This window comes from Mesoplodon densirostris, chromosome 18, assembly GCF_025265405.1.
Source record: "Mesoplodon densirostris isolate mMesDen1 chromosome 18, mMesDen1 primary haplotype, whole genome shotgun sequence".
Classification (NCBI taxonomy): domain Eukaryota; kingdom Metazoa; phylum Chordata; class Mammalia; order Artiodactyla; family Ziphiidae; genus Mesoplodon; species Mesoplodon densirostris.
Window position 1 is genome coordinate 9,451,059 of NC_082678.1, and position 24,505 is coordinate 9,475,563.

General features: G+C 44.5%; 2 protein-coding genes across 6 annotated transcripts in view; one reads left to right on the forward strand and one right to left on the reverse strand.

The window, feature by feature from the left end:
• NSF (N-ethylmaleimide sensitive factor, vesicle fusing ATPase) overlaps window positions 1-800 on the reverse strand; it is a 162,996-nt gene extending 162,196 nt beyond the window's left edge. For both annotated transcript variants that reach the window (XM_060081415.1, XM_060081416.1), the window contains exon 1: window positions 707-800. In XM_060081415.1, the coding sequence (XP_059937398.1) occupies window positions 707-718 (12 nt within the window). In that variant the 5' untranslated portion in view covers window positions 719-800. The remainder of the gene's footprint in view (window positions 1-706) is intronic.
• A 9,952-nt stretch (window positions 801-10,752) lies between these two features.
• On the forward strand, window positions 10,753-24,219 carry LOC132477938 (ADP-ribosylation factor 2). Of its 4 annotated transcripts, none has more exons than XM_060080511.1 (5): window positions 10,753-10,972; window positions 13,571-13,737; window positions 16,684-16,794; window positions 20,392-20,516; window positions 22,443-24,219. In XM_060080511.1, exons 1-5 carry the CDS (start codon window positions 10,821-10,823, stop codon window positions 22,599-22,601), a joined length of 714 nt encoding a protein of 237 aa, XP_059936494.1. In that variant the 5' UTR covers window positions 10,753-10,820; the 3' UTR covers window positions 22,602-24,219. The 4 variants fall into 4 exon arrangements, with proteins under 4 accessions (XP_059936494.1, XP_059936496.1, XP_059936498.1 ...); XM_060080513.1 differs by lacking the exon at window positions 10,753-10,972 and adding an exon at window positions 11,018-11,040; XM_060080515.1 differs by lacking the exon at window positions 10,753-10,972 and adding an exon at window positions 11,122-11,293.
• The last annotated feature ends 286 nt before the right edge of the window (window positions 24,220-24,505 follow it).

The window sequence follows — 24,505 nt, forward strand, 5'->3', positions numbered from 1 at the left end:
ACCCCGCGATCTCAGAGGCTAAAGGAGGAAGTAAATTTTAAAATCCTGAAACTACAACATATCCTGCTGCATTCGAAACAGCTGTCATTCATAAAAGGAAAACGCTACACTCCAAATCCATCCCCACTCCAAGCTCAAGGCATTTCTGCCTGAGCCGGCAGTGACACGTCCCCCAGACGGCCGGGGTTCAACACTAAAAGTCATTTGCACCCCCTCCTCCTTTCTCAAGACCTTTTATTGTGAAGAACCAGAAATGGGTTCCTTCTGGTCCCTGTCACAGCCCTCGCCCCAATGCAGCGGACGGATCCCCCGCAGTTTTTTCCAGAGGCGGCACCTAATAAGCCCTCGCAAGAGGGTGCGGAGAAACCCCTAGAGCCCTCAGACCGGCCTGGGACGGCCACGAGCCTGCCGCTAGCTTGAGAAGAGAGGGGGACAAGCCCCAAAGGATGTAAGGGAGGATTAAGGGAGACCTAGGAGACCCGGGTAGCGAGGGGGTCTCCTCCCTCGAGCTTCTAACGGGGATGGAGTTTCTGAGGAGGGCTAATCCCCTGCCACCGCTCCCTCTTCCCAGCTTCTCTGGCCTGCCACCCCCTCCACCGCCCCGTTTGCTCAGGCTCATTCCCCTCCCCTGGGGCCGTCTGGACCTCCAGTTGTCCGTGAGCCCGGCACCCCCGCCTCGAGCCGCGGCTCCGCGAACTGCACTCACCCGGCCCGCCATCTTCGCGGACACGTCCGGCTCCGCCGCTGCAGCTCGGCGCTCGGAAGAGCCCGCCCCCGCCGCGCGCGCGCTCGCTGCCCGCCCTCGCGCAGGCGCGCAGCCGTCTAGACGCCGCGCACGCGCCCCGCCGCGTCTCCGACACCCCCGCCCTGCTGCGCACGCGCGGGCTCGACGGCAGCCCGGGGCGGGCAGGGCGGTGGCGCCATTTTGAACGCGAGCTTCCGGGAGGGTGGGGCTTCTGGGTCTTTCACGTACGTGTCTGCTGGCGACTTTCTGTAAGGCTCCTTTTGCGAATCTCATCACAACTGGCTGTGTGCGCCGGACTTTATAGGAAGTATAGGACGTTGATGCTTTTAATCACTGAGCCCCTGCTTATCTCTGCCCTTTAATGGCCTTTTAACTTTATGCTTCCAGACCCACTTAAGTGTGAAAATGTACGTAAGAGCACCCAGCGCGGTTACTGGCCTTCCCCCCTGGGAAGATCAGTAATGTGTAGTTGGTTCTGAATTCAAATTCTGAGTGAATTCAGGCTTTTGTTTGTAGGCGGACGTGTTTCCTAGCTCCTGAAAGTGAGCGGCCTTGACATTTACATTTAGCTTATGTGTAGCCTGGAAAACTCAGGTTAAGAATTTCTTCAAATGTGTAAGTGAATTGTAACTGTTTGTATATCTTTATATATTCGTTTATTATTAAACATATTTATTAATAAAGGTAATTTGTGTCTCTAACAACTTTTGTCAATTCCCAGTGTTCATTTTAGACAATATATACACGGGGAATTTGAATAAACTATGCCCTAAATTAGGCCTTTTTTTTTTTTTTTGACCTTGATGTTTCCTTTCTACCATACCATTTCCTCAGAATAGATAATAATAACAGCTCTCTACAAGAAGAGAGGTTCTCCCAAATAGGGTCTCTGATGATCTTATTGCCTCTACTATCTTATATTTCTCTTTATATTTACACAAGACAATAAAAAATGATCAGACGTGTTACCTTTTCAACAGTTAATAGAAAAAAATAGTTTTTTTCCAATATGAGGAAAGGAAAGAAATAATTAGAAGAGCTGGGCAGGCTTTAGCGGTTTAAAATGGAAAACTAATAACAATAAGTGACCTGAAGATGGGCAGGGGACAGAAGACAAAGTCAGGTACGTTTTGTAAACTCTCACGCTGTACCTGAGAACCAGAGTGTGCTGTTGGACAAATCAGATGTTAACTGAATCATCGATGAATCAGAGAGTTTATCAGGAAGGACAGGGAACTAGTTGAACTCTGATCTGTTAACTTTGGAAAAGCTATAAAAATAATTAAAATAGATTGGGGAGTTGGAAGGCTTAGATTCTCATCCTTTTCCTTGCTCTGCTACTCACTTCCCACCTCCCTTCACCTCTCTGAGCCCCAGTTTCCTTACTTGGAAAGTGAGAGGTGTAATTTGATGAGCTTAACAGGTTGTCTTACATGTTTTGATACTTTGAATCTATAAATCAAGAGATTTTGCCCATATATACACTACCAAACGTAAGGTAGATAACTAGTGGGAAGCAGCCGCATAGCACAGGGAGATCAGCTCGGTGCTTTGTGACCGCCTGGAGGGGTGGGATAGGGAGGGTGGGAGGGAGACGCAAAAGGGAGGGGATATAGGAACATATGTGTATGTATAACTGATTAAATTTTTTATAAAGCAAAAAAAATAAAAAATAAAGCTTCTGCAAAAAAAAAAAAAGAGAGAGATTTTGCCCAAATAATTACCAGATCCAGAAGATGACATTGGCTCTCAGTACAATGATCTGACCTTATTTTCAAGGCCAGAGAATAAGCAAATGTATTTATCTATACCACTGCTTTGTTGTCTTGTTTTGCTAGGTAAACTAGATTGCAGGTGAAAATGTCTTGAATCTCTACACCGAGGAGGAGTGTTTATCATGTAGGAAAGACAGGTTTGCTGGATGCTGGAGAGGTTCCACTGTGTCAGCTTACAAGCATATCTCTGCACGATAAGGGACTCTTTGTATCCTCTCACAAGTGGTATAAATTCATTAGAATCATGTGCACAGCCCTCTGCAGGGTCTACCAAAGAAATCATAAGCCGACATGAGCTCCTGTCCTTGAGATGCTTACCATCCAGCTGGAGGGGAGACATTACCCTAGGTTGTCACATGTCTGTGCATCCCATCTGTGCCTTACTCTAATATTCAAGGTTGTCTTAGAGAGTGGAACTGATTCTGCATCACCTTCTGAGCAATCCTTGCAGTTATGGTTGATAGACAACAAATACTTTTGCTGCCCCAAATTCATTCCCCTTTTTTTCTGGTCACAGCTACCCTGGTTCATGCAGCCTTGAAAGCATTGTCAGACAATGCACCCTGCCCTCCCCTGGCCTAGGAGGGAGCACAGAACCCATGCTCAGTCAATCAGATGCTCTCTCTCCCAAGCAACTACAATCTGGACCATCCTGAGGAAGAAAGACAGAAAATAGCAAGAGCTGATTGACCCCAATGGTGATATTCTGAAAAGACCATCCACTAATTATCTAGACCTGGAATTTACCTGATTTCTGTCTTTGGCAAAATATGGTTGTCTCTCTTTGTCTTGATTTCTGTGACTTAATCAGTCTTTCCTTTCCTCAAAAAACAAAAAGCAAAACGAAACGCAACTCCCTCCGTTTGTCATCGATCCCTGAAATCCTTAATATACTTTCCTCTCACAGTGATGAGAAAACAGGTAAGACAGCTTACAATGATTTAAATGTAACCTAAAGTGCAAATGTCTAGGGTCATTTTCTAAGGTCTGAAGGGGTTTTTCGGGGTAGAGGAGGTTGGTGAGGTGAGACTAGGGATAGACTAAGAGAGGAAAAGGGGACGGTACCTGAAAGGTGAGGAGAGAAGATGACGACATCATGAAATGGAGGTAACAGTGCCCAGGATAAAGAACAGTGAGGCACATGGGGAGAGGGGTAAGGGTTTGACCAAGGTCAGCTCTCGCTGATTACAGCTACTCTGTGACCCATTGTGCTGGTTCATTTTATGTGTTAACTTGGCTGGGCCACGGTGCCCAGATACTTGGTCAAATGTTATTCTGGATGTTTCCATGAGGGTATTTTGGGATGAGATTTCCATTTGAATCAATGGACTTTGAGTAAAGCAGATTGCTCTCCATAAGCCCTCATCTAATCCACTGAAGGCCTGAATTGAACAAAAGGCACATCTCCCCAGAGCAAGAGAGAATTCTCCAGCAGACTGCCTTTGGACTTGGACTGTAGCTCTTCCTGAATCTCCAGCTTGCCAGTGTCCCCCATCAGATTTTTGGACTTGCAAAGCCTCCATGATCACATGAGTCAATTTCTTAAAATAAATCTCTCTATATATACACATCCTGTTCGTTCTGTTTCTCTGGAGAACCCTGACTAATACACTATGTTTCCTGTCAGTGACAAGGAAGTGACTCCAGGCTTTTATGTAGTGAAACTTGGTATCACCTGTTGCTCCCTGTTAGGTAACGAGCATCTCTAGGTGGAGGCCCAATTCAAAGTCTTGGAAACCCCATGGATATAATTCTGTTGATATGTTCAAATTATGTCCAGTTAAACATCACTTAACAACTGCTCCATTAGAATGGGGCTGAGTAACTTTGGGACATTCTGGTTGTAACAGGGATGCTCAACTAGGGGGAAATAGATTTCTTCTGTGTTTTGAGGAGTGAGAGCAATAGTAAGCAACATAAAAGTGAACTGATTCACTGTTATCCAGTTTATTTAACAAAGCAATGTGATGTTTTGCTGATTTCCATAGTAGTCAAAGGAAAACTAACTTTAGTCTGTGGAAGCCTAGGGCTAAACAAATGGCACTGGGGACAGAAAGGAGTTTAATCACTTCAAGGTGTAGGTTTCAAAGATCTTGCAACAGGACTGCATGCAGGAGTTTCGGGGAACAGCGCTGTGCATTGAATTCACCACTGCATTGTGACTGTCAGAGGGTGTCCTCCAGGGTGTGTGTGTGTGTGCGCAAGTGTGTGTGTGACAAGGACCTGCACTGACCCCTTGCAGAAGATATCCCTGTGAAGCAGACAAAGGTGGTCTTAATAAATCCTTTGATACCCTTCCCTCTGCACCTCCTCCTCTTTCCCAAGTTCTTTCAGCATTAATAACCTAATATATTACTCTTTCCAGGAGTGTATGCAATTTAAGAGAATATTGACCGCCTGGAGGGGTGGGATGGGGAGGGTGGGAGGGAGGGAGATGCATGAGGGAAGGGATGTGGGAACAGATGTATATGTATGACTGATTCACTTTGTTATAAAGCAGAAACTAATAAAAAAAAAAAGAGAGAATATTGCTGGGGAGCAGTAAAAAAAAACAAATCTCTAAGGGCAAAATTTCAGAGACGGACATCTCTATTTGGACAGCAATCCTTATTCTCGCCCTTCCAGTCATAACCCACAGGTCAGCCACCCATGTCCTCAGCCCAGGCTTTCAGAGAGCCCTGTTGAAAACTTGATATTATGGCCCCATCATAGCCAGTTTTAGGAAGATGAAGCTGCCATCTGTTTGTTTTCTGTCAGAGAAAACTATTTCCCAAAAGGATGGATAAGGCTAGAGAACAGAGCAAAATGGAGAAAGAATATAGAGTTTTTTTAAAAGAAAGAAAACCAGGGCTTCCCTGGTGGTGCAGTGGTTGAGAGTCTGCCTGCCAATGCAGGGGACACGGGTTCGTGCCCTGGTCCAGGAGGATCCCACATGCTGCGGAGCAGCTGGGCCCGTGAGCCATGGCCGCTGAGCCTGCGCATCCGGAGCCTGTGCTCCGCAACAGGAGAGGCCACAACAGTAGTGAGAGGCCCGCGTACCACAAAAAAAAAAAAGGAAAAAAAGAAGGAAGACCAGCTGACGCAATGCAGCCTTTTAGCTGCAGTCAGGTATTTTATTGTTGGGTTTTTTTTTTTTTTTTTTTTTTTGATGAGTATGTCTTTCCTCTTTGGAGGATCAAGGACAAACACCTATAGTCACAAAAATCAATTCATTCTGGAAAGTCTCAGGGGGCAGGAGAGATGATAGAATCCTCCGTGGAAAGGAATGAATGTTGCTATGGAAACCAGCTGATCCTTTTTTGCAAGCCCCAATGCACTTGCCAGGCTGCATAACCCTGCATAATAAACATCGTGGGTCCAGAGAGCTGCCTGCATCTCTTTGAAAAAGAATCATTCAGATACTGGTCCGATGAGCTTTTATGCAGCTCGAGAGAAGGAAGTCACAGTCTCCTGGGAGTGGCTGTGTTGCCTAGAACTTCACGACGCCAGAGGCCCACAGACCACATTGGGGGTGACTATATTTTCTCCAGAGGACTCCTGAGAAAAAGTGAAGGGTGTCTTAAGGTTTCTCCTAAGGGCAAATTTACTGGAGAGGTTTGTTTCTAGGGCAAGGAATATGTACAGCAGGACTTTCCAAGGGAGGGAAAATACATCTCTCCAGCAGGAGCATGACCAGAATAGAAGGATAAGTTTAATGATACTTGAGGGGAGGGTCCCTGTATACTGTGTTGCATTTAAACTCTCTAAACTTAAATGTATTCATGTGAGAATTGGATGAGGTAATTATCATACAGTACCTAATACATTAAGCACCTGACCAAGCAATTATAAGGCAGATACTAACTACCACTACCAAGAGTGCTAAAACTAATACTAATAACACTATTAACCAATTTTAAAGTCGAACTCAGAGGCGGGGAGCTATCTCCAAATAATATGCTTCTCAGGGTGAAACTATCTCTCTGCTTCTCCTAAGAGCACTTTGTACTTTCCGTGCTGTACAAATAACATTATATTGATGAAAAGTGTTTTCTATTAAGAAAAAAAAAAACCCACTCAATCAATATCACCATAAGCAATTTGTATTTATAGAGTGGCCAGAGTTTGAGCTTGTTAAATTTCCCCTGAGCACCAATCATGATTTCTATTATTCTATTACACTTCCTTCCTAATTATCAAAATTTTGTATTTAAAAAAAATAAGTTGTTTTGCCTTATAAAGTTAGTACAACATTTTCTCACAATCACTTAAAAAAAAAATCACAACCTCAACTCCTGGATACAATCACTAGTAAGTTAGGTCTCTTTTCCTTCTAGCCTCCTCCCATGCATTCCCCATGGATATTCATTTTTTTGGCCAAACCAGAGGCTTGCGAGATCTCAGTTCCCTAACCAGGGAACCCGGGCCCCTGGCAGTGAAAGCGCTGAATCCTAACCACTAGACCACCAGGGAACTCCCCCCATGCATATTCTTATACAAAAAATAAGCTCTTCCTCAGCTAACAATGTGGTTATGTCCCTATGAACCATCATAAGTTGAAAATATCGTTATGTTGAAAATGCATTTAACACACCTTACCTACCTAGGCTGAGCCTAGCCTATTTTAAACATACTCAGAACACTTACATTAGCCTACATTTGGGCAAAATCATCTGACACGAAGCCTATTTTGAAATAAGGTGTTGAATATCTCATGTAATTTATTGGATACTGTACTGGAAGTGAAAAACAGAATGGCTGTAAGGGTACAGAATGGTTTTAAGTATATCAGTTGTTTACCCTTGTGAACGTGTGCCTGACCCACAGACCTTGTGGGAGCTGTGTGGCTTCGTGTTAGATGATTTTGCCCACATGTATGGCATATCACTGGCCCAGAAAAAGATCAAAATCCAAAATTTGAACTATGGTTTCTACTGAATGTGTACTGCTTCCCCACCATTGTAAAGTCGAAAAATCATAAGTCAAAACTGTAAGTTGGGGGACTTCCCTGGTGGTGCAGTGGTTAAGAATCCGCCTGCCAATGCAGGGGACAAGGGTTCGATCCCTGGTCTGGGAAGATCCCACATGCTGCAGAACAGCTAAGCCTGTGCGCCACAACTACTGAGCCTGCACTCTAGAGCCCGCGAGCCACAACTACTGAAGCCCGCGTGCCTAGAGCCCGTGCTCTGGAACAAGAGAAGCCACCGCAATAAGAAGCTTGCGCACTGCAACGAAGAGTAGCCCCTGCTCGCAGCAACTGGAGAAAGCCCGCGTGCAGCAACAAAGACCCAACGCAGCCATAAATAAATAAATAAATAAATAAATAAATAAATAAAAGGACCCTATATATTTTTTTAAAAAATTGTAAGTTGGGGACCATCTGTTTATATATATGAAATATATATGTATGTATGAAACATATATATGTGTATGTATGTACCTACATAGTTGTAATCCTTTAGCAATTGAGTGCCATATGGACTGGGACTTTGCTTTATTCATAGGCTTGATGCAGCTCATGTGAAAATAATGCATATTCTCAGGTTGTGAGGGTTGGAGGCAAAATGCTCTATTGTTATCAGCCTAAACATTGTTTCTGTAGGCACAAACAATGGTAGGTAAAAAAAAATCTTATCTTTGCTGTTTCACCTTTTTTTCAGGTTATGATGACTCCATTCGAACAAACAAACTTCATAGTTGGGGGCAAAACTTCTTTACATCTTTTCTTGCAATTCATCAGGACACAAATAGATCATTCATAGTGCAGGAAATAAAATACTAGTAAACATTTGGGGAAAAATAAACCAAGTAATCAAAGAATTGAAAATTAAACCAACATAAGATACTTTTTTTTTTTTTTTTGGTTATCAAGTTAGTAAACAAAACAAAAACACTGAAAACCCTCTTTTTAAAAAGAGCTTACCTAATGATGAAGTAAGTAAGTTTGGCTTTCACTCGGTTGATGGGAATGGAAATTTTTATACTATACTCAGAAAATAGTTTGGCACATAATATGTATCAAGAGCCTTAACAATTTTAATGTTTTGACTCAGTGATTGAACTTTTGGAATTCTTTTTTTTTTAATTATCAAGGAATGCAGGAAGGGAAAAAATGTTAGCTGCAGTATAATTCATAAGAGAAAAAAAATTTTTTTAATCTAAATATTGAACTATGATGAAATACAAATTTGTACTCTAAGGCAAGTCAAGGAAAATTTAAACTTAAAGTATTTTCTTAGGAATTCCCTGGCGGTCCAGCGGTTAGGACTCCGAGCTTTCACTGCCGAGGGCTCAGGTTTGATCCCTGGTTGGGGAACTGAGATCCCACAACCTGCGTGGCGCAGCCAAAAAAAATTTTCTTTTTCTCTGCCCTTGGGCCTCCTCTCTCCCCTCTACTAGGGATTGTGTATCTGCGTTACACGTTCACCAAACCTCCTTATCAGCAGAAATACCTGCTCAACCATAAATAGCAACATTCTCCTAGCATCACCAAGACAACTCCCCTCTCTGCTTAATTTCACAAGGGGACACCGTGACCCATGACCCACTACTCGCTTTGTCCATGTAGATCTGGATTCTGTAAACTGTCAATAATATGTCATTTAGGGACTTCCCTGGTGGCGCAGTGGTTAAGAATCCACCTGCCAATGCAGGGGACACGGGTTCGATCCCTGGTCCGGGAAGATCCCAAATGCCTTGGAGCAACTAATGCCTCGGAGGGCTCTAGCGGCCACAAGCCACAACTACTGAGCCCTTGTGCTGCAACTACTGAAGCCCATATGCCTAGAGCCTGCGTTCAGCAGCAAGAGAAGCCACCGCAATGAGAAGTCCAGGCACCGCAACGAAGAGTAGCCCCCAATCCCTGCAACTAGAGAAAGGCTGCACGCAGCAACAAAGACCTAACGCGGCCAAAAATAAATAAATTAAATAAATAAATCTATTGACCTTTAACGGGCAGAACAGTTCTTGGAGCTTTCTGAGGGTCTGTTCCTGGGTTATGATCCTCAATTTGGCTTTAATAAAATTGTCCATGTCTTTCTTAGATCAACTGATTAATTTTTTTCGACAACTACATGAAAATGATTAAATAAATCGGTATATCCATATGATGGGATATCACACAGCTATCAAAAATAAGAAAAACGTTAAACAATCTGGAAAATGCTCACATTAAAATATTAAGTGAAAAAGACAAAATTGTACATATTCATAATCTGAACTATGTAAAAATTTCATGGAAAAATGACTGGAAAGGAATAAACCAAAATGGTAGCAGTGATTGCCTCTGGATGATAGGATGATGGGTAATTTTTTTCTCCTCCTCCTCTTTTTCCTCTCTCTCTCTCTGGTGGGAAGTGTCTTTTTTTTTTCCATTATATTTTTAAAAATGACTTTTTTATAGTTAGGAAAAATATTATAATTTTAAAGGAGTCATGTAGAAAAACCTCTCATATGTACTTATATTTACCCTCATATATACAGTCATTGTGATCAGGAAAGCATTTGATTAAAAAGATTAAGTTGTCAGACAGACCTAGGCTTAAAACTCTGCCCGGCTACTTAATTTTCCCCTTTGTAAAATGGGAATAACAGTAGATTCCAACTAAAGGGACTTTATGGTCATGCAGGTTAAGTCCTTAACATATTTCCTGGCACATACCACGCTCAACAGATGTTAGTTTCTCTGTTTATGTACCATTAGGAACAGTTATGTACCATTTACGGGCGTTTGTAAACTTTTTAGTGAACCAAGTTGGCATTAGGGGGCGGAGTTATTGAGAGTATTTCTCAGAAAGTGAGGACTGTGGTTCTGTGCGCCTGAACTCAGGTGCAGGTGGCTAGTATTTTCCCCAACTGTTGAAAATCTGTTCAAAAGCAGGGCGGCTGTCTAGCTTCAGACTGAACAGGAAACCTTCCTTATGCCTAATTTCGGTGTCGGTGTCTGGATGTTTCCCACACAAAACAACGCCCCAAACTAGTTTCTACTTTTAGCTCAACCTCAGCAAATTTCCTTAAATAGCACTAAATAGCTTGGCCCCGCCCACATGCCCCTACCCAGTTGGTCCGAATGGGGTTAGTTCAATCCTTTGAATTTTTCCGAGTTGATTGGAGCAAACCGGAAATCTTTTTACTTTTTTGATTGGTCGCGCAAGCCTAGGGGCGGGGCATATAGGTGTGTCTCGCCAGGACCCGGTGAGCTGTCATTGGAAGATGAAGCCGGCATTTCCAGAGCTTCGTGCCGTCGCCTAGGTCGCGAGGGGCGGGTCTCCTCCCACCCCGGCACCTATTGTCCTTTGCATTGGCCAGATTTGTTGTCACTCATGGAACCTCGCGCTCACTGGTACAAAAGCTCCAAGGGGCGACGGGTGATTGGTTGGTTACTGTTCCCGCCCCACGCCTGTCGCCATTTCGCAGAGAGGATCGGAAATCCTAAAGGCCGCGGTATTGGTATCCGTGGTCAGTTTGGGGACCGGTGAGTCGCGTACTGGGGAGAGAGGGTTGCGGCACTCAAGGCCTGGCTGGATTTCCGCACCTTCAGAGGTCGGGAAGCTAGAGAGCAGCGGGTGGCTTGCAGAAAGGGGTCTTATCCCTTCTCCGCCCTCGTGTAGGCCAGGGGCTGCGGGGATAGAAAGAGGCTTGGCTCGTCCGTCGCTGGGCCCTGCGCTCTCCCCGGGGCCCGGAGGTCGAGAGGAATCGGCCAGGCGGCTGAGCAGAAAGGACACTCGGACGCCTTCCCCGGGGACCCAGCGCGCGTGCCTGCCCGCTGCGCATGCCCACTTGGCCACCCGCTCTGGTTCGTGTCCTGGAGATCTCCACACAGTTCTCCCTGACAGTTGGTGCTTGTGGTAGGGGAGGGTGAGCGTACCAAAGAGGCGCCAGGGTCGCCGGCGTCTTCCAGAGGGTCTCTAGCAGCGCAGCGGGCTCTGGGCGCCTCTGGCAGATGAGTAGGAAAAAGAGGAAAAGAGAAGCAGAAGGGAGAACCTTGGAGGTGTACTGTAGTTGGGAGGAGGAATCAAGTATTTGCTTCATAGGACATCTAAGTGGGAAGTACCTTCCCTCCCCCAGAATGTTCCTCACTGTTTTTTTCTCATCTGTGAGATTTATCTTTTTTCGGAAACGAAAATAAGGAATCTTTAGTTTTGTCGCCCAACAAGATTTTGAGTGCCATAGTGCATTGGACTTCTATATACTTTCTATATGGCCCTTCTATGAATGATTAAAACATTCATCATTATTCTTTGGTTGCAGCAGCTCCCCGGTACCTAGTTTATGTACAGGATAAACACTCTGCTCCTTTTCTCAGGTCGTAGAATAAAAAGGTGTGTGCTTGGACATCATCCATGAAGTTAAGCTACTGTAGGACACAGGTGAATTTCAGAGGTGGAACTTGGTGACCTCCCCTCTGAGGTCCCTAAGGTCCCGATGAATGGGAGATGGGCTGTCCCTGTTCTGCCTTAACCCTGCTCTGCCCAGGAATAAAGTTTTCCTATGGTTAGCAGTTTAAAGGGAAACAAGGATTTTTTATTTCTCTTTGAAGAATCTTTGTAGACTTCCAGGAGCAAGGTTAGGGTTGTAGACAGTACTACTTTTTTTTTTTTTTTTTTTTTTTTTTTTGCGGTACGCGGGCCTCTCACTGTTGTGGCCTCTCCCGTTGCGGGTGCGGAGCACAGGCTCCGGACGCGCAGGCTCAGCGGCCATGGCTCATGGGCCCAGCCGCTCCGTGGCACGTGGGATCTTCCCGGACCGGGGCACGAACCTGTGTCCCCTGCATCGGCAGGCGGACTCAACCACTGCGCCACCAGAGATGCCCGACAGTACTATTTTTAAGTCTTTAATTAGAATGTCAAGTTCACACTTCAAATAGGCTGATCTGTTAAAATTAAAGACGTAGAATAAATTTCTGCAGAGCTAATCTGTCTTTAAAAATTTTTTTTTTATTTATTTTTGGCTGTGTTGGGTCTTCATTGCTGTGTGCAGGCTTTTCGCTAGTTGCAGCGAGCGGGGGGCTACTCTTCGTTGCGGTGCTCGGGCTTCTCATTGTGGTGGTTTCTTTTGTTGCAGAGCACGGGCTCTAGGTGCGCGGGCTTCAGTAGTTGTGGCACGCGGGCTCAGTAGTTGTGGCGTATGGGCTTAGTTGCTCCTTGGCATGTAGGATCTTCCCACACCAGGGCTGGAACCCGTGTTCCCTGCATTGGCAAGCGCATTCCTAACCAGTGCGCCACCAGGGAAGTCCCTAATCTGTCTTTACTATTGCCTTCCTTTATAGAATCTATCATGCACTCTACTGAAAAATATTGAGTATTTATGCGGTTAGACGTCAATATAGTGATTACCTTTTGGGGAGTAATCATTGGGAAGGGGCACAAGGAGATCTGGCTCGCTGGTAATCATCTTTTTTTGATTTGGTTCATGACATTTCCGTGAACTGTACGTTATCATTTGTTTATATGTGTGTGAATTGTTTCCAAAACAGCTAAAAATAATCAAGAGTAAGGTGATGGTCGACACTGGGTGCTATGGTATCTCCTCTACTCTTGGCCTAGTTAATTTCTCTGCTAGCAGTGCCGTTTCCCAGTGCTGTATTTCCTCACCTCTGAAGTTCTTTTCTGGGTCTCGATACTGTCTGCTAGCCAAAGGCAACTACTGAATTTCTAAAAGGTGCTGATATTTAACCTGCCTTAAAGACTTTGCTTCACATCGTGTAAAATAAACTGGTGGTTCTCCGCTTCCTGAGTTCTCATTTCAGAAGTGTTAGTTGTGTCTGTTGTGACATTGTTTTCATACTTAAGATGACTAAAGCCTGCCACCATTGAGACTGTGCTTCACATATCCCACTTGGATGCTGCAGCGGAAAAGAGAATTTTTTGGCAAGGTATCAAAAGGCTTAGTTGAGTTTCCCTTTGAAAACAAGGTACTCTATTCCTTACTGGCCAAACTATACTTAAAAATTGTTCAGTATTTACTAGGAGCCACCTCTAATGGAGACTTGTATTTCATGTATATATCTTGTATTTATGTTTCTGTATCTCTGCAAAGAACAATGACTTGACTTGCCTTTCTTTTCCTTCAGGTCACAGAATTCAGTTACAATGGGGAACGTTTTTGAAAAACTGTTTAAAAGTCTATTTGGGAAAAAAGAGATGCGGATTCTTATGGTGGGTTTGGATGCCGCTGGAAAAACCACCATCTTGTATAAATTGAAGCTGGGAGAGATTGTGACTACCATCCCTACGATAGGTATGTTAACGACCTATGACAAGACCAGTTTACACCTTTGTATGTTATACTTTTGCATACTTCTTGGATTATTGAATTTTTGGGGGGGAAAATCTTGTCCGCCCCAAGAGCGGTTTTGAGGCCAAAACCAGGTGATATACAATTTCCTAATTGCTCCCTGGCATCTCTGGCACAGTGCTAGGTGTACAGGGGAGTCATATGAACACATTTGGGTGGAACAAGTTTAACCCTATGTGCTTGGCAAAAAAAAAAAAAGATAATGATTATTAAAATCCATCTTTCTTCCAGCTGGCCTTTCTAAGTGGAAGCATCTCTCCATACCAAGTATGTTCCTAGTGTTTAAAGATGTAGTATGATTTTTTTTTGAGCTGGTGGTCAAGTGAGGAATCTGATTTGTTCAAATGCTGGAGGACTATCTGGCGGTGTAGTTATTCCTACGAACCAGCACTGTGTTTTGTCAGCTATTTAAGACTTTTGCAAAGGCAGGGTCTTGTTTTTTGTTTTTTTACAAATTTATTTATTTTATTTATTTATTTTTGGCTGCATTGGGTCTTTGTTGCTGTGTGCAGGTTTTCTCTAGTTGCAGCGAGCGGGGGCTACTCTTCATTGTGGTGCACAGCCTTATCACTGCGGTGGCTTCTTTTGTTGCGGAGCACAGGCTCTAGGCGCTCAGGCCTCAGTAGTTGTGGCTTGCGGGCTCTAGAGCGCAGGCTCAGTAGTTGTGGCGCACGGGCTTAGTTGCTCTGCAGCATGTGGGATCTTCCCAGACCAGGGCTCAAACCCATGTCCCCTGAAGTGGCAGGCGGACTCTTAACCGCTGCACCACCACAGAAGCCCCTCAAAGGCAGTTTTGACAGCACTTAGTCTGTGCCTCATCAGCTGCCTCCAGATCCAAACTCCTGAGCAAGAATAGCCTCCCCAGGATGGCATGTGAATGTCAGTAGTGTTCCGAATGTTGGATTAGGCACAGGAACCAACCGATCAACTTCCAACTTGGGCAGTAGCTTCAGAGATTGCAGCACTTAAAGGAAGAGGAAAACAGATGGAGAAAGTGTTCATACCCATAATTTAAAAAATATTAGTCCAAAATGAAAATAGCATAAGTACTTGGTTTTCTCCAATTATAAAAATAATTCATGCTTCCATAATGTCATACATACAAAAAAAATCTAAACAAGTGTTGAAAAACACGGTGACTTTGGTGAATATCTTTGTGAAGTCATATGCCGGCTGTCTTCCAACTTACTCTGCATTAAACAATGTGTTTGGATCTCTTTCTATGTCATTTCCTCTCTGTGCCTCCCTGCCTTCTTTTTTACCCCCCTCCCCGCTTTATGTAGCTAATGCCAGCTCATTCTTTCCGTCTCAGTTTAAGCATCATTTCTCAGGGTCGCCTTTCCTGATCCCTTGGACTCATTTTCCCCTGTTGTAAGTTTCCATAGCAACCTGAACTTCTTAGTAACTCTGAGCACATTTGTCATTGCTTGTCTCTCTTCCAAAAGTGTGAATAAGAGCAAGAATCATGTCTGCCTTGTTCACCACTGTCCCCAGGCGCCTAGCAAAATGCGTGACACATAATAGGTGTCCAGGAAATATTTGGTGAATGAATTGAATACTGATTTTGTGGTAGATTGTTAAACTAATGGCGCCCAATGAATCATGCCCCTCAGTAGCCATACCCCTGTGCGGTCCCCTTCCACAGTGGTGCTGAGCTTGGCCACGTGACTTGCTTTGGCCAAGGGCACATCAGCAAATGTGATTCACACAAAGATTTGATAAGTGCTGTGTCTTGGGGTTGAGGAAGCTCAGTGCTCCTTGGGAATAAAAAGACCACCTGGAGAGAGAGAAGTCCAGCCTAGCCCCCAAAGGACTCAACAGTTGAATGCATCTACAAGAGGAAGCCCAGGCAACCCACAGAATTGGGTAGGGGGGAAAATCATTGTTCTAAGCCACTATGTTTGGGGGCTTAAATAATAACCAGTACAGATCAACATCAAATTTTAGTAACTAGATAGTATTCCATTATGTGGCTATATGTTTAACAAATTTCCAGTGATGGATGTTTAGGTTATGTGCAACAGTTCTATGTAAATGATTTTGAACTAAGCATCATTTAAAGATCAGTCAGATGTGGCTGAGCTCACTAAAGAGACTGAGAAGGTACAGCCATGGAAACAGAAGAACAATGGGAAGCCAGGGAAGAGTTTCAAGGAGGGAGTGAGCAGTAGTGTCAGATATAAAATCAAATCACATAAGAACTGGAAAGCATTTGTCAGATTTATTGACATGGTGACCTTGCTGACCTTGGCAAAACCAGCGAAACATGGTAAAGTAGAACTAAGGTGTATTGGGTGAGAGGGGACAAGGTTGGCACAGTGAAGGTAGCTAAACGTCTTAGAGAAGTTTGACTTTAAAAGGGAAAATAGAGGGTGGTAGCGCGTGAAGGTGTGGAGTCATCTTTTCTGAGAGATGCAAAAGACTTAAACAGGTTGGAGATTTTGAAGGTTCCAGACAGCGTGGGTGAATTGGATCCAGCACATGGGGGGATGGGATTGGCATTAGCTAGTTGCCCCCTTCCATTGCTCCAAGAGGGAGGGAGAAAAGGGTGGGTGAAGATGTAGTTGGGTTTCTACAGTGTGTGGTGGGAAGCGGAAGCAGTCCCATTGATGGCTTCTGTTTGCTCTGAAGTATGCAGATGAAGAGCTGCTGGCAGGGGAGGGGAGGTGTGAGGAGGGGGGCTGGAGGGAGCGGAGAAGGTTGGAGACCCCTGTCACAATGCATGGGGGAGAAAGCTGACGAACACGTTCTGTTTTGTAAGCTGTGGATCTTTGACTGGCAAGCTGCTTCGTAAATGAAAAGTACTGTCCAAATGTTGGCTGAAATTATTTTGAATGGTTGAACCAGCAGAAGTCTTCATGAAACACTTTCTCCATCTTCCCAATTTAGGTTTCAACGTGGAGACGGTAGAATATAAAAACATCAGCTTCACAGTCTGGGATGTTGGTGGCCAGGACAAAATCAGACCTTTGTGGCGACATTATTTCCAGAACACACAAGGTAAAGATTATCCAGTTCTAGCCTTGCAACCATTTCTGTTAAACGCACCTAAAAGGTCGATGCTTGAAGCAAAACCTTGTGGTGCGCTGCTTTATTGGGACTGTCAGTCATTCCTTCTTTTCTGCTGACCCACTTACACTTACTGGGGAGGTTTCTTTTTGAGAAGTGGTCCCTGCCTTCCTTGAAAAAGTACTTGGGCTTTAATGCCTTATATAGGAGTCTCCTCTTAATCCAGAACAGTTAGAAAATGGTTGTTCTAATGAATGTCATCTTTTGGTTAATTGAAAGTTGTATGTGCCTTTGATGAAGTACCAATTTTGGAAGAACTTGAATTCAGTACACTCTTTTAAACCTGTGGAGAATATTTGAAAATCATTCCTGTGGAGAGAAAGAAATGAACAGGGATGGCTGGAATCCCAAATTCCAGCATCCTGTGTGGCCACAATGCCTCCCCTACTGCGCTGTTATTCTACAAGTGCTTGAATAAGCATGAATATCCCAGATCATTACCTTAATTCCTTATCACTGGTTTCTTAAAATTTGGGGTTTTAACGTGTCCCAGTCCCCCATCAATCTATTTGAGTTTTTTTCATTGATTATATTTTGGATAAATGATACCTTACAGAGTATCACCTGTCAAGATATCCGTAAGCTGTTCATATAGTTTTTACACCTGATTCTCAGGTAGAATCCTAACCACCTGGCATCTACATACTCATTTCAGAATTTATTTGGACTCTTTTAATTTTTTTTTTTTTTTTTTTGCGGTACGCGGGCCTCTCACTGTTGTGGCCTCTCCCGCTGCGGAGCACAGGCTCCGGACGCGCAGGCTCAGCGGCCATGGCTCACGGGCCCAGCCGCTCCGCGGCATGTGGGATCTTCCCGGACCAGGGCACGAACCCGTGTCCTCTGCATTGGCAGGCGGACTCCCAACCACTGCACCACCAGGGAAGCCCTGGACTCTTTTAATTTTGAAGATTCTACTACCTATGGTGTTTTCATTGCATGTGTTTCATGGTAAAGACCCATATTTGTTGATCTTTTCAGACCAAATACCCGAGTCGACTGTCCCTTTATATTATGTATCATTATTTTAGCTATTACCTTTAACACTTAACTCTATTTATAGTTATTTCCTTAGCCTATAGATTTAGAATGTCTTTCCTCAGAATAGTGCATTTATCTTTTCTTTTTCCAGTTTTGTTAGTGGAAAATTTAAGCAAAAAAGGAAGAGGATACATAACAAATCCCCAGGTACTCATCACCCAGCTTCAACAGTTATCAGCGTTTTGCCCAGAGTGTGTTACAGCAAATGCCAGACATGATGCCTTTTACTCATACGTCCTTCAGTGTTTATTTCAAACTGATAAAGACTTTTTTAAAACATAATCTCCATGCATTATCACACTTCCAAAATTAACATTCTTTCTTTAATATCTGGTACCCAGTCCTTATTCAGATTTTTCCAGTTGTATCAAATACGTCCTTTTCACATTTGATTTGTTTGGGAAGGAATCAGAGTTTACACGTTGCCTTTCATTGTTATGTCTCTTTAGTCATCTGCTGCTCTCCAACAGTTTATCCCTCCGTTTTTTTCTGTCATTCCATCTGAGTCTACTAAGCTGAAATCCTTCTAAACAAAGAAGCCCTTCATCAAATATTTGCTTTCTCTGAAATATAGTTTATATAAGAAAGGCAGGAAAAATATTTAATTCTTTCCCTTCATTGATTTTTAGAGAAACAACTCGATACCCTAGCAACCTTCCATGATGACTCTTAGATTTTTATGTCTTTGTGTTTCAATCCGTTGCAGACAATACGCTTTTTGATACTCAGAGGGTCCACTTAACCTGGATTGGCACTTGCCATATTGGTCAAACTATTGTAATTCCTCACCAGTGGTAAAAGTAGAAAATGTGGGTTTGAACCACAGCTCTGCTATGAAACCTTTGGAGAGTTAGGTAATCTTTCCTGTCTCGATTTCCTCATCTGTAAAATGGAGATGAATACCTACTCTGCTGGATCATTTGGCTTGAATGAGATTAATTTTATAAAATGCTTAGTTCTGTGGTTGGAAGGTAGTGGGCACTCAGGAGCCTGTATTAGTCTGGGTTCTCCAGAAAAACAGAACCAGTATGATGGATGGCTATCCATACATGTTTGCACATATGTTTTTGTGTATATATATATATGTGTGTGTGTATGTGATTTCTTATAAGGAATTGGCTTACATGGTTGTGGAGGCTGAGGAGTCCCGGGATCTGCAGTTGGCAGAGGCTGGAGACCCGGGAGAGCTGATGATTAAGTTCCAGTGCAAAGGCAGAAGACACATATCCCAGCTCCAAGACGAGTGAATTCTTTCGTCCTCTCTTTTGTTCTAATCAGGCCTTCATTGGATTGGACTAGAGCACACTGAGGAGTGCAGTCTGCTGTACTCAGTGTCCTGATTCAAATGTTCATCTCATCCAGAAACACCCTCCCACACACACCCAGAATACTGTTTGACCAAATGTCTGGGCACCCTCAGCTGCTGTCACTACTGTTGATACAGCCGAGGATCAAGTTAGTTCTTTTGGCAGCCACTTCCCATTTTTGTCTCACAGAAGGCTTATTGTCAGCTCACCATCCAGTTGTTATGACCATTAACGTCACGTGGACCACTGCTAAGAGAGTCTTTTGCATCCTGTGTCTGGAGTGTGTGCTGGATCCCTCCTGGGCACCTCCTCTGAGATCCTATCGGCCCCGCCTCTGCCTCCAGCCAATGTGGCAGTGACCAGATCTGTGCAAGTTTCAGCCACCTTTGCTCAGATACAGTGTGGTGGTCCCTTTCTCTGACCTGTCTTTTGCTTCCTGGGATTCCTCTGCTGCTGTGTAGTGTGGGATGCTGCGAAGACTTCTGACACCAACTACCTGGGGTTGGGCCGTACGTCACAGGTTAAGGGCACAAGACTCCCTCACTGCAGCCACCAGGTGGAAATTCGGGGCTCCCCAGACCACCCTCACTTTTTTCCAGCTGTCTGCAAATTTGGCAGTTCCAAATATCCCCTCAGGTTCAATATTCATTAAAACAACTCACAGGACTCAGGGGAGCGCTATACTTAACGATTACAGTTCTGTTATAGCAAAAGGATACAAATGAACCAGCCAAAGGAAGAGGTGCGTAGGGCAAGATCTGGGAGGTACCACACAAAGCTTGCATCATCTTCTTCCCATGGGGTCAGAGTGCATTACCCTTCTGGCACATCGCTGCGTGACATACGCAGAGCATTGCCAACCAGGGAAGCTTATCTGAACTTGGATGTCCATAGATTTTTATTGGGTCTTCATCATGTAGGCATGATGTAGAAATGAAGTGATTAAAAATAAGCCTAACCTTTTCTCTCTCTATTCTTGTTATTGTTAATCTGGTGAAGGGCTATGATGCCTCTGAAAAAGGCTAGTTGGGTGTACAGGAGGCTTCCCAACTCTAAAGATTATATATCCTGTATTGATTGCTTTCAGTGAAACCACACGTGTAAGCAGGGAGAAGCTGTAAGGACGTATAAACAGCTGCCTTCCCAGGTTCAGATTACTAACGCGCTTGTGCCTTTCTTCCAGGTCTGATTTTTGTGGTCGACAGTAATGACAGAGAGCGGGTCAATGAAGCCCGAGAAGAACTAACCAGAATGTTAGCCGAAGATGAGCTCAGAGATGCAGTTTTATTGGTGTTTGTAAATAAACAGGTATGTCGCTGGCTTTCTGAATCCTGGGACTGAAAAGTACTGCCAGCTGCTCACTTAAAAATAGAGATATTTAATTAGCTGCCTTAAAAATAGATATTTAATTAGCTGCCTGCCTTCCTCTCTCCCGTCCCTAGCCTTTCTCTCGACCTCTTTGTTAGCATATGTCTTACATTCATTCACTCGCTCAACAAATATCGACTGAGCATTTACTAAGATCTAGGCATTGTTTTAGGTATTGGTGATATAGATATAGCAGTAAACCAGACAGACGAAAATCCCTGTGTTCACGGAGTTTATGTTCTAGTGGGAGGAGAGTCAGTCAATAAGCCACAGGTAATATGTCTGGGGGGAGTGTCGTGGAGGCGGGGGCAGGTGCGGGGAAGGACTAGAATGCCTCTCTGATAAAATGCCATCTGATAAGATGACACCTGAAGGCCAGCAGGAAGGCCGCCAGTGCAGCTGGGACGGGACTGGGGGTGGGGGGAAGCAAAGGAGGAGATGAGGTTGGATCATCTGGGGCCTATCCTTGGGGGAACTCGGCTTCTGTGTAACTATAACCAAAAGCAGTAAAAGAGGAGTAGGAGGAGGGTGTGGAACCGTCCAGCCTCAGGAAGCTGAACTAAGCGTGGAAAAGAAGGCAGAATCCTGCGGAATGTACCAGCCTGAGATAAACCAGGGTCACGTTTTGACGTGTGTCCCCGCACTTTCTCCTCCACGAGTCCATTCGTTATGTAATCGAGATCGTACTGTTTTGACAGTGTTGCATCCTGTTTTGTCACTTTATTGAAGGCATTTTCTCGTGTCATCTAGCCCTTTGTAAACATGGTTTTAACTGGTGGGTGGATCATCATTCACTCAGCCATTAGATTCGATGTGAGTTTGAAGTTCACTAGTGAACACAACGGACTTTCATAAAAGAAAATGACATTTGTTCTTTTTAATTATAAAAACAGAACATGCTCATGGTATAAATATGCAGACAGTTCACAATATCAAGTGAAACATTCCAGCCGCACTCTTCAGGGTAGAACATGGTTAAATGTCTTATATTTCTTTCCAGAGATAAAACTTTCTGTGCCTATATGAGCAGTTATATGATTGTATTCATATTTAAATTCTGGAGATCATATTCTGCATTCTGTTTTGTAACCTGCTTCTTCGCTTAGCATATCTTTGATGTCCTTCCAAATCATTGCATCTAGATCTACCTTGTTCTTTAATGCTAATTTATTCAAATTTGGTTTGAGCTTACTATGTGCTAGGCACAGTTCTAGGCACTTGGAATACATCAGAGAACAAGATAGAGATTCCTGCCCTGGTAAAGTTTGCATTCTAGTTACGAGAGGCAGATAGTAAACACACTAAGTAAGTCAGTTTTATAATATAGTAACTTGTGGTGGGGGCTGTAGGTAGAGCAGGACAGTTAGGAGGGGTCACGGGGGCTCAGGTCATGAAGGCCTTGCAGAGCATCCTGAGGACTCAGGCTGTTACCCCGAGAGAGATGGAGATGTCACAGGGTTTTGATAGAAGAATGGCTTGATCTGACTTCCACTGACTCCCAGGTTGTGTTTAGACTTTTTGGGAGCAAGAGCAGAAGCTTGGAGACCAATTTGGAAGTAATTTCAGTAAAACCCAAGTGAGAAGTGATGGTGGTGGGATCCGGGTATAGCTGTGCAGGTGGTGAGAAGTGGTCAGATTCTGGATATATTTTGAGGGTAGAGCTGGTGGGCTTTCCTCGCGTGGAGTTTGTGAGAGGAGAGAGAGAGAGAAAAAAAAAAAATTAAGGATGATTTCAAGGTTTGGAGCCTGAGCCACTGGGAGGCTAGAGATGACTGTGGGTTAAGGGCAGGTGTTGGGAGAAGAGCATAATGTTCCATTATGAGGATATAACATTGGTCAACTGACTTTTGAATATTCTCTCTCCAGGATCTTCCCAATGCTATGAACGCAGCAGAGATAACGGACAAGCTTGGCTTACGTTCCCTCCGCCAGAGAAGCTGGTACATTCAGGCTACTTGTGCCACCAGTGGAGATGGGCTTTACGAAGGCCTGGACTGGCTCTCCAACCAGCTCAAAATCCAGTGACAGGCAGCGCTGCGCTCCCTGTGCGTCGTGTCAAAGTCAGCTGGCCTCTGCTGTGTGCGTGTGTGCGTGTGAGGGGCTGAGTGTGGGTGCGTGGCCGGGCGTGGGAGCAGCTTTCCCACATGGTGCCTTATACTCCCTCTAAGGAAACCAGTCCTACATGGTAGGACCATGTGTTACATTTTATATGCCACCTTCCATTTCCATAGCTTTGGTGACCAGTTTTGCAGTCAACGGAGGAGTCCCGAGGGCTCCCTGGTGCCCGATAGCCAGAGTGGTCTCCGTGGTGGGAGGAAGGGGGAGGGCGGGCCGTGGACTGACTTCCTCTGTGTGGTTCCAGTCCAGGTCTGGGGTCTCTGCACACCTGGGGGTCCTGTTAGACTTGGCATCCTTTCGTAAAAAGGAAGGAACTGTCTTTCTTTCCCATCACTGCCAGAGCTAAGCAGCTCACTTTTCAGTGCTTTAAAGCAAATGATGCTCAAAGACAAAAAGGCCCTTGCTTACCGCAGATGTTAAGTTGTTGTTAAGATGTTAAGTTGTTAAGGTCTGAGCTTAAGTTATTTTCTAGCCCAGACACCCTGGTTTAATGTACTTCATTGGGAGGAATCAGTGATCTTTTTTCTTTAGAAAACCACCCCCTGTAACACTAGACCCCGTAACAGTAGAAATCATCTAGTCCTTCCCTTCCTTGCCTCGTATTTGCCAAATGGAGACCCTTTTGGAGTGGGAACCCAGCGCACGGCCAAGGCTCTTGCTCGCAGGGCCGGTTTAAGGAGGGGAGGCGCCGTCGTGTTTGTGTCCCTACATCGCTGTCTCCTGAGGCTGCTGCCGCCACGCCTCTGCGCTGAGCGTTCTCCGCTCGAAGCAGGAGCTTCGCTCCCGGGCTGGGATAGTCACCGTGTACAGTATCTTAGCCCAGCTTGCAGTTTAGCTTAGCTGTGTTCCCAGAACCACACACACCTGTGAGTTCTGAGAGTTTGTGAGAGAATCAAGAGGTTCATTCGGGGAACGAGACTCGCAGCAGCCAAGTTGGTTGGTGCTAAATTTCGCTGTGAAGAATGTCTCGTGCAGACCACTCTCCGTGGCACTGACGCCCTCTTCTGGTTGGCAGTAATGTCTTCCGTGGAAACGTGCTTTATGTTGTCCTCAACGTAGTGACAGTGGCCTGGAGATGAGCTGGATTCACTCAATAGTCTAGAGCTCTTTTACCCAGACAGGCGTTGGCCACAGTTGTACCTAAGCTGTTCCACTACTACCTTTTAAAATTCCTTTTTCAAAAAAAAATCTTCATTTCAGATTACAGAGGAGGAGAATGTAAGATGAATTTTAACAAAAGTAAACCTTGTTTACTGATTAACAATGAAGTTGCTCTTACTAGGAAGAAATTTCATGCCATGATAAATGTGGAGTTTTTTCCTTAAAACATTGACTTTAAAGAATGTTCCTTGCAATACTGGCAATGAAGTCCAGATTTGATTTTTAACCATGGAGTTAAGTCCTGAGAAAGATTTAGATTGTACGCCTCAAATTGGCAGGGACTGTGTCTTAGACTTCTCTGTTTATGCTTAGTACCGTGTATGTGGTACAGTGCTGCGCCTCATTAAACACTTGTTGACTGGTTGGACAGTAAAGAACTTTTCCTGGAGGAGGAGAGGACAGCCATGTGCTTCTGGATGTCTCGAGCTACTACTTTAAAATCCCTTTCCCTCTGCATCTTAGCAGACTTGCTCTTGAAAACTCCCAGGGCACTTGCGCAAAAGGCAGAGCCCGCAGAGGCGCTGTCCCGGCCCTTCTGCTTCAGCAGTGCTCCCCATTCTTACCTTACATGACACTTTCAACTACTGTCTTTCTCTTTCTGTGAATTTGGAGCTGGTCATTTGGGGTTTATGGGGGGGGCACTTCAGTGT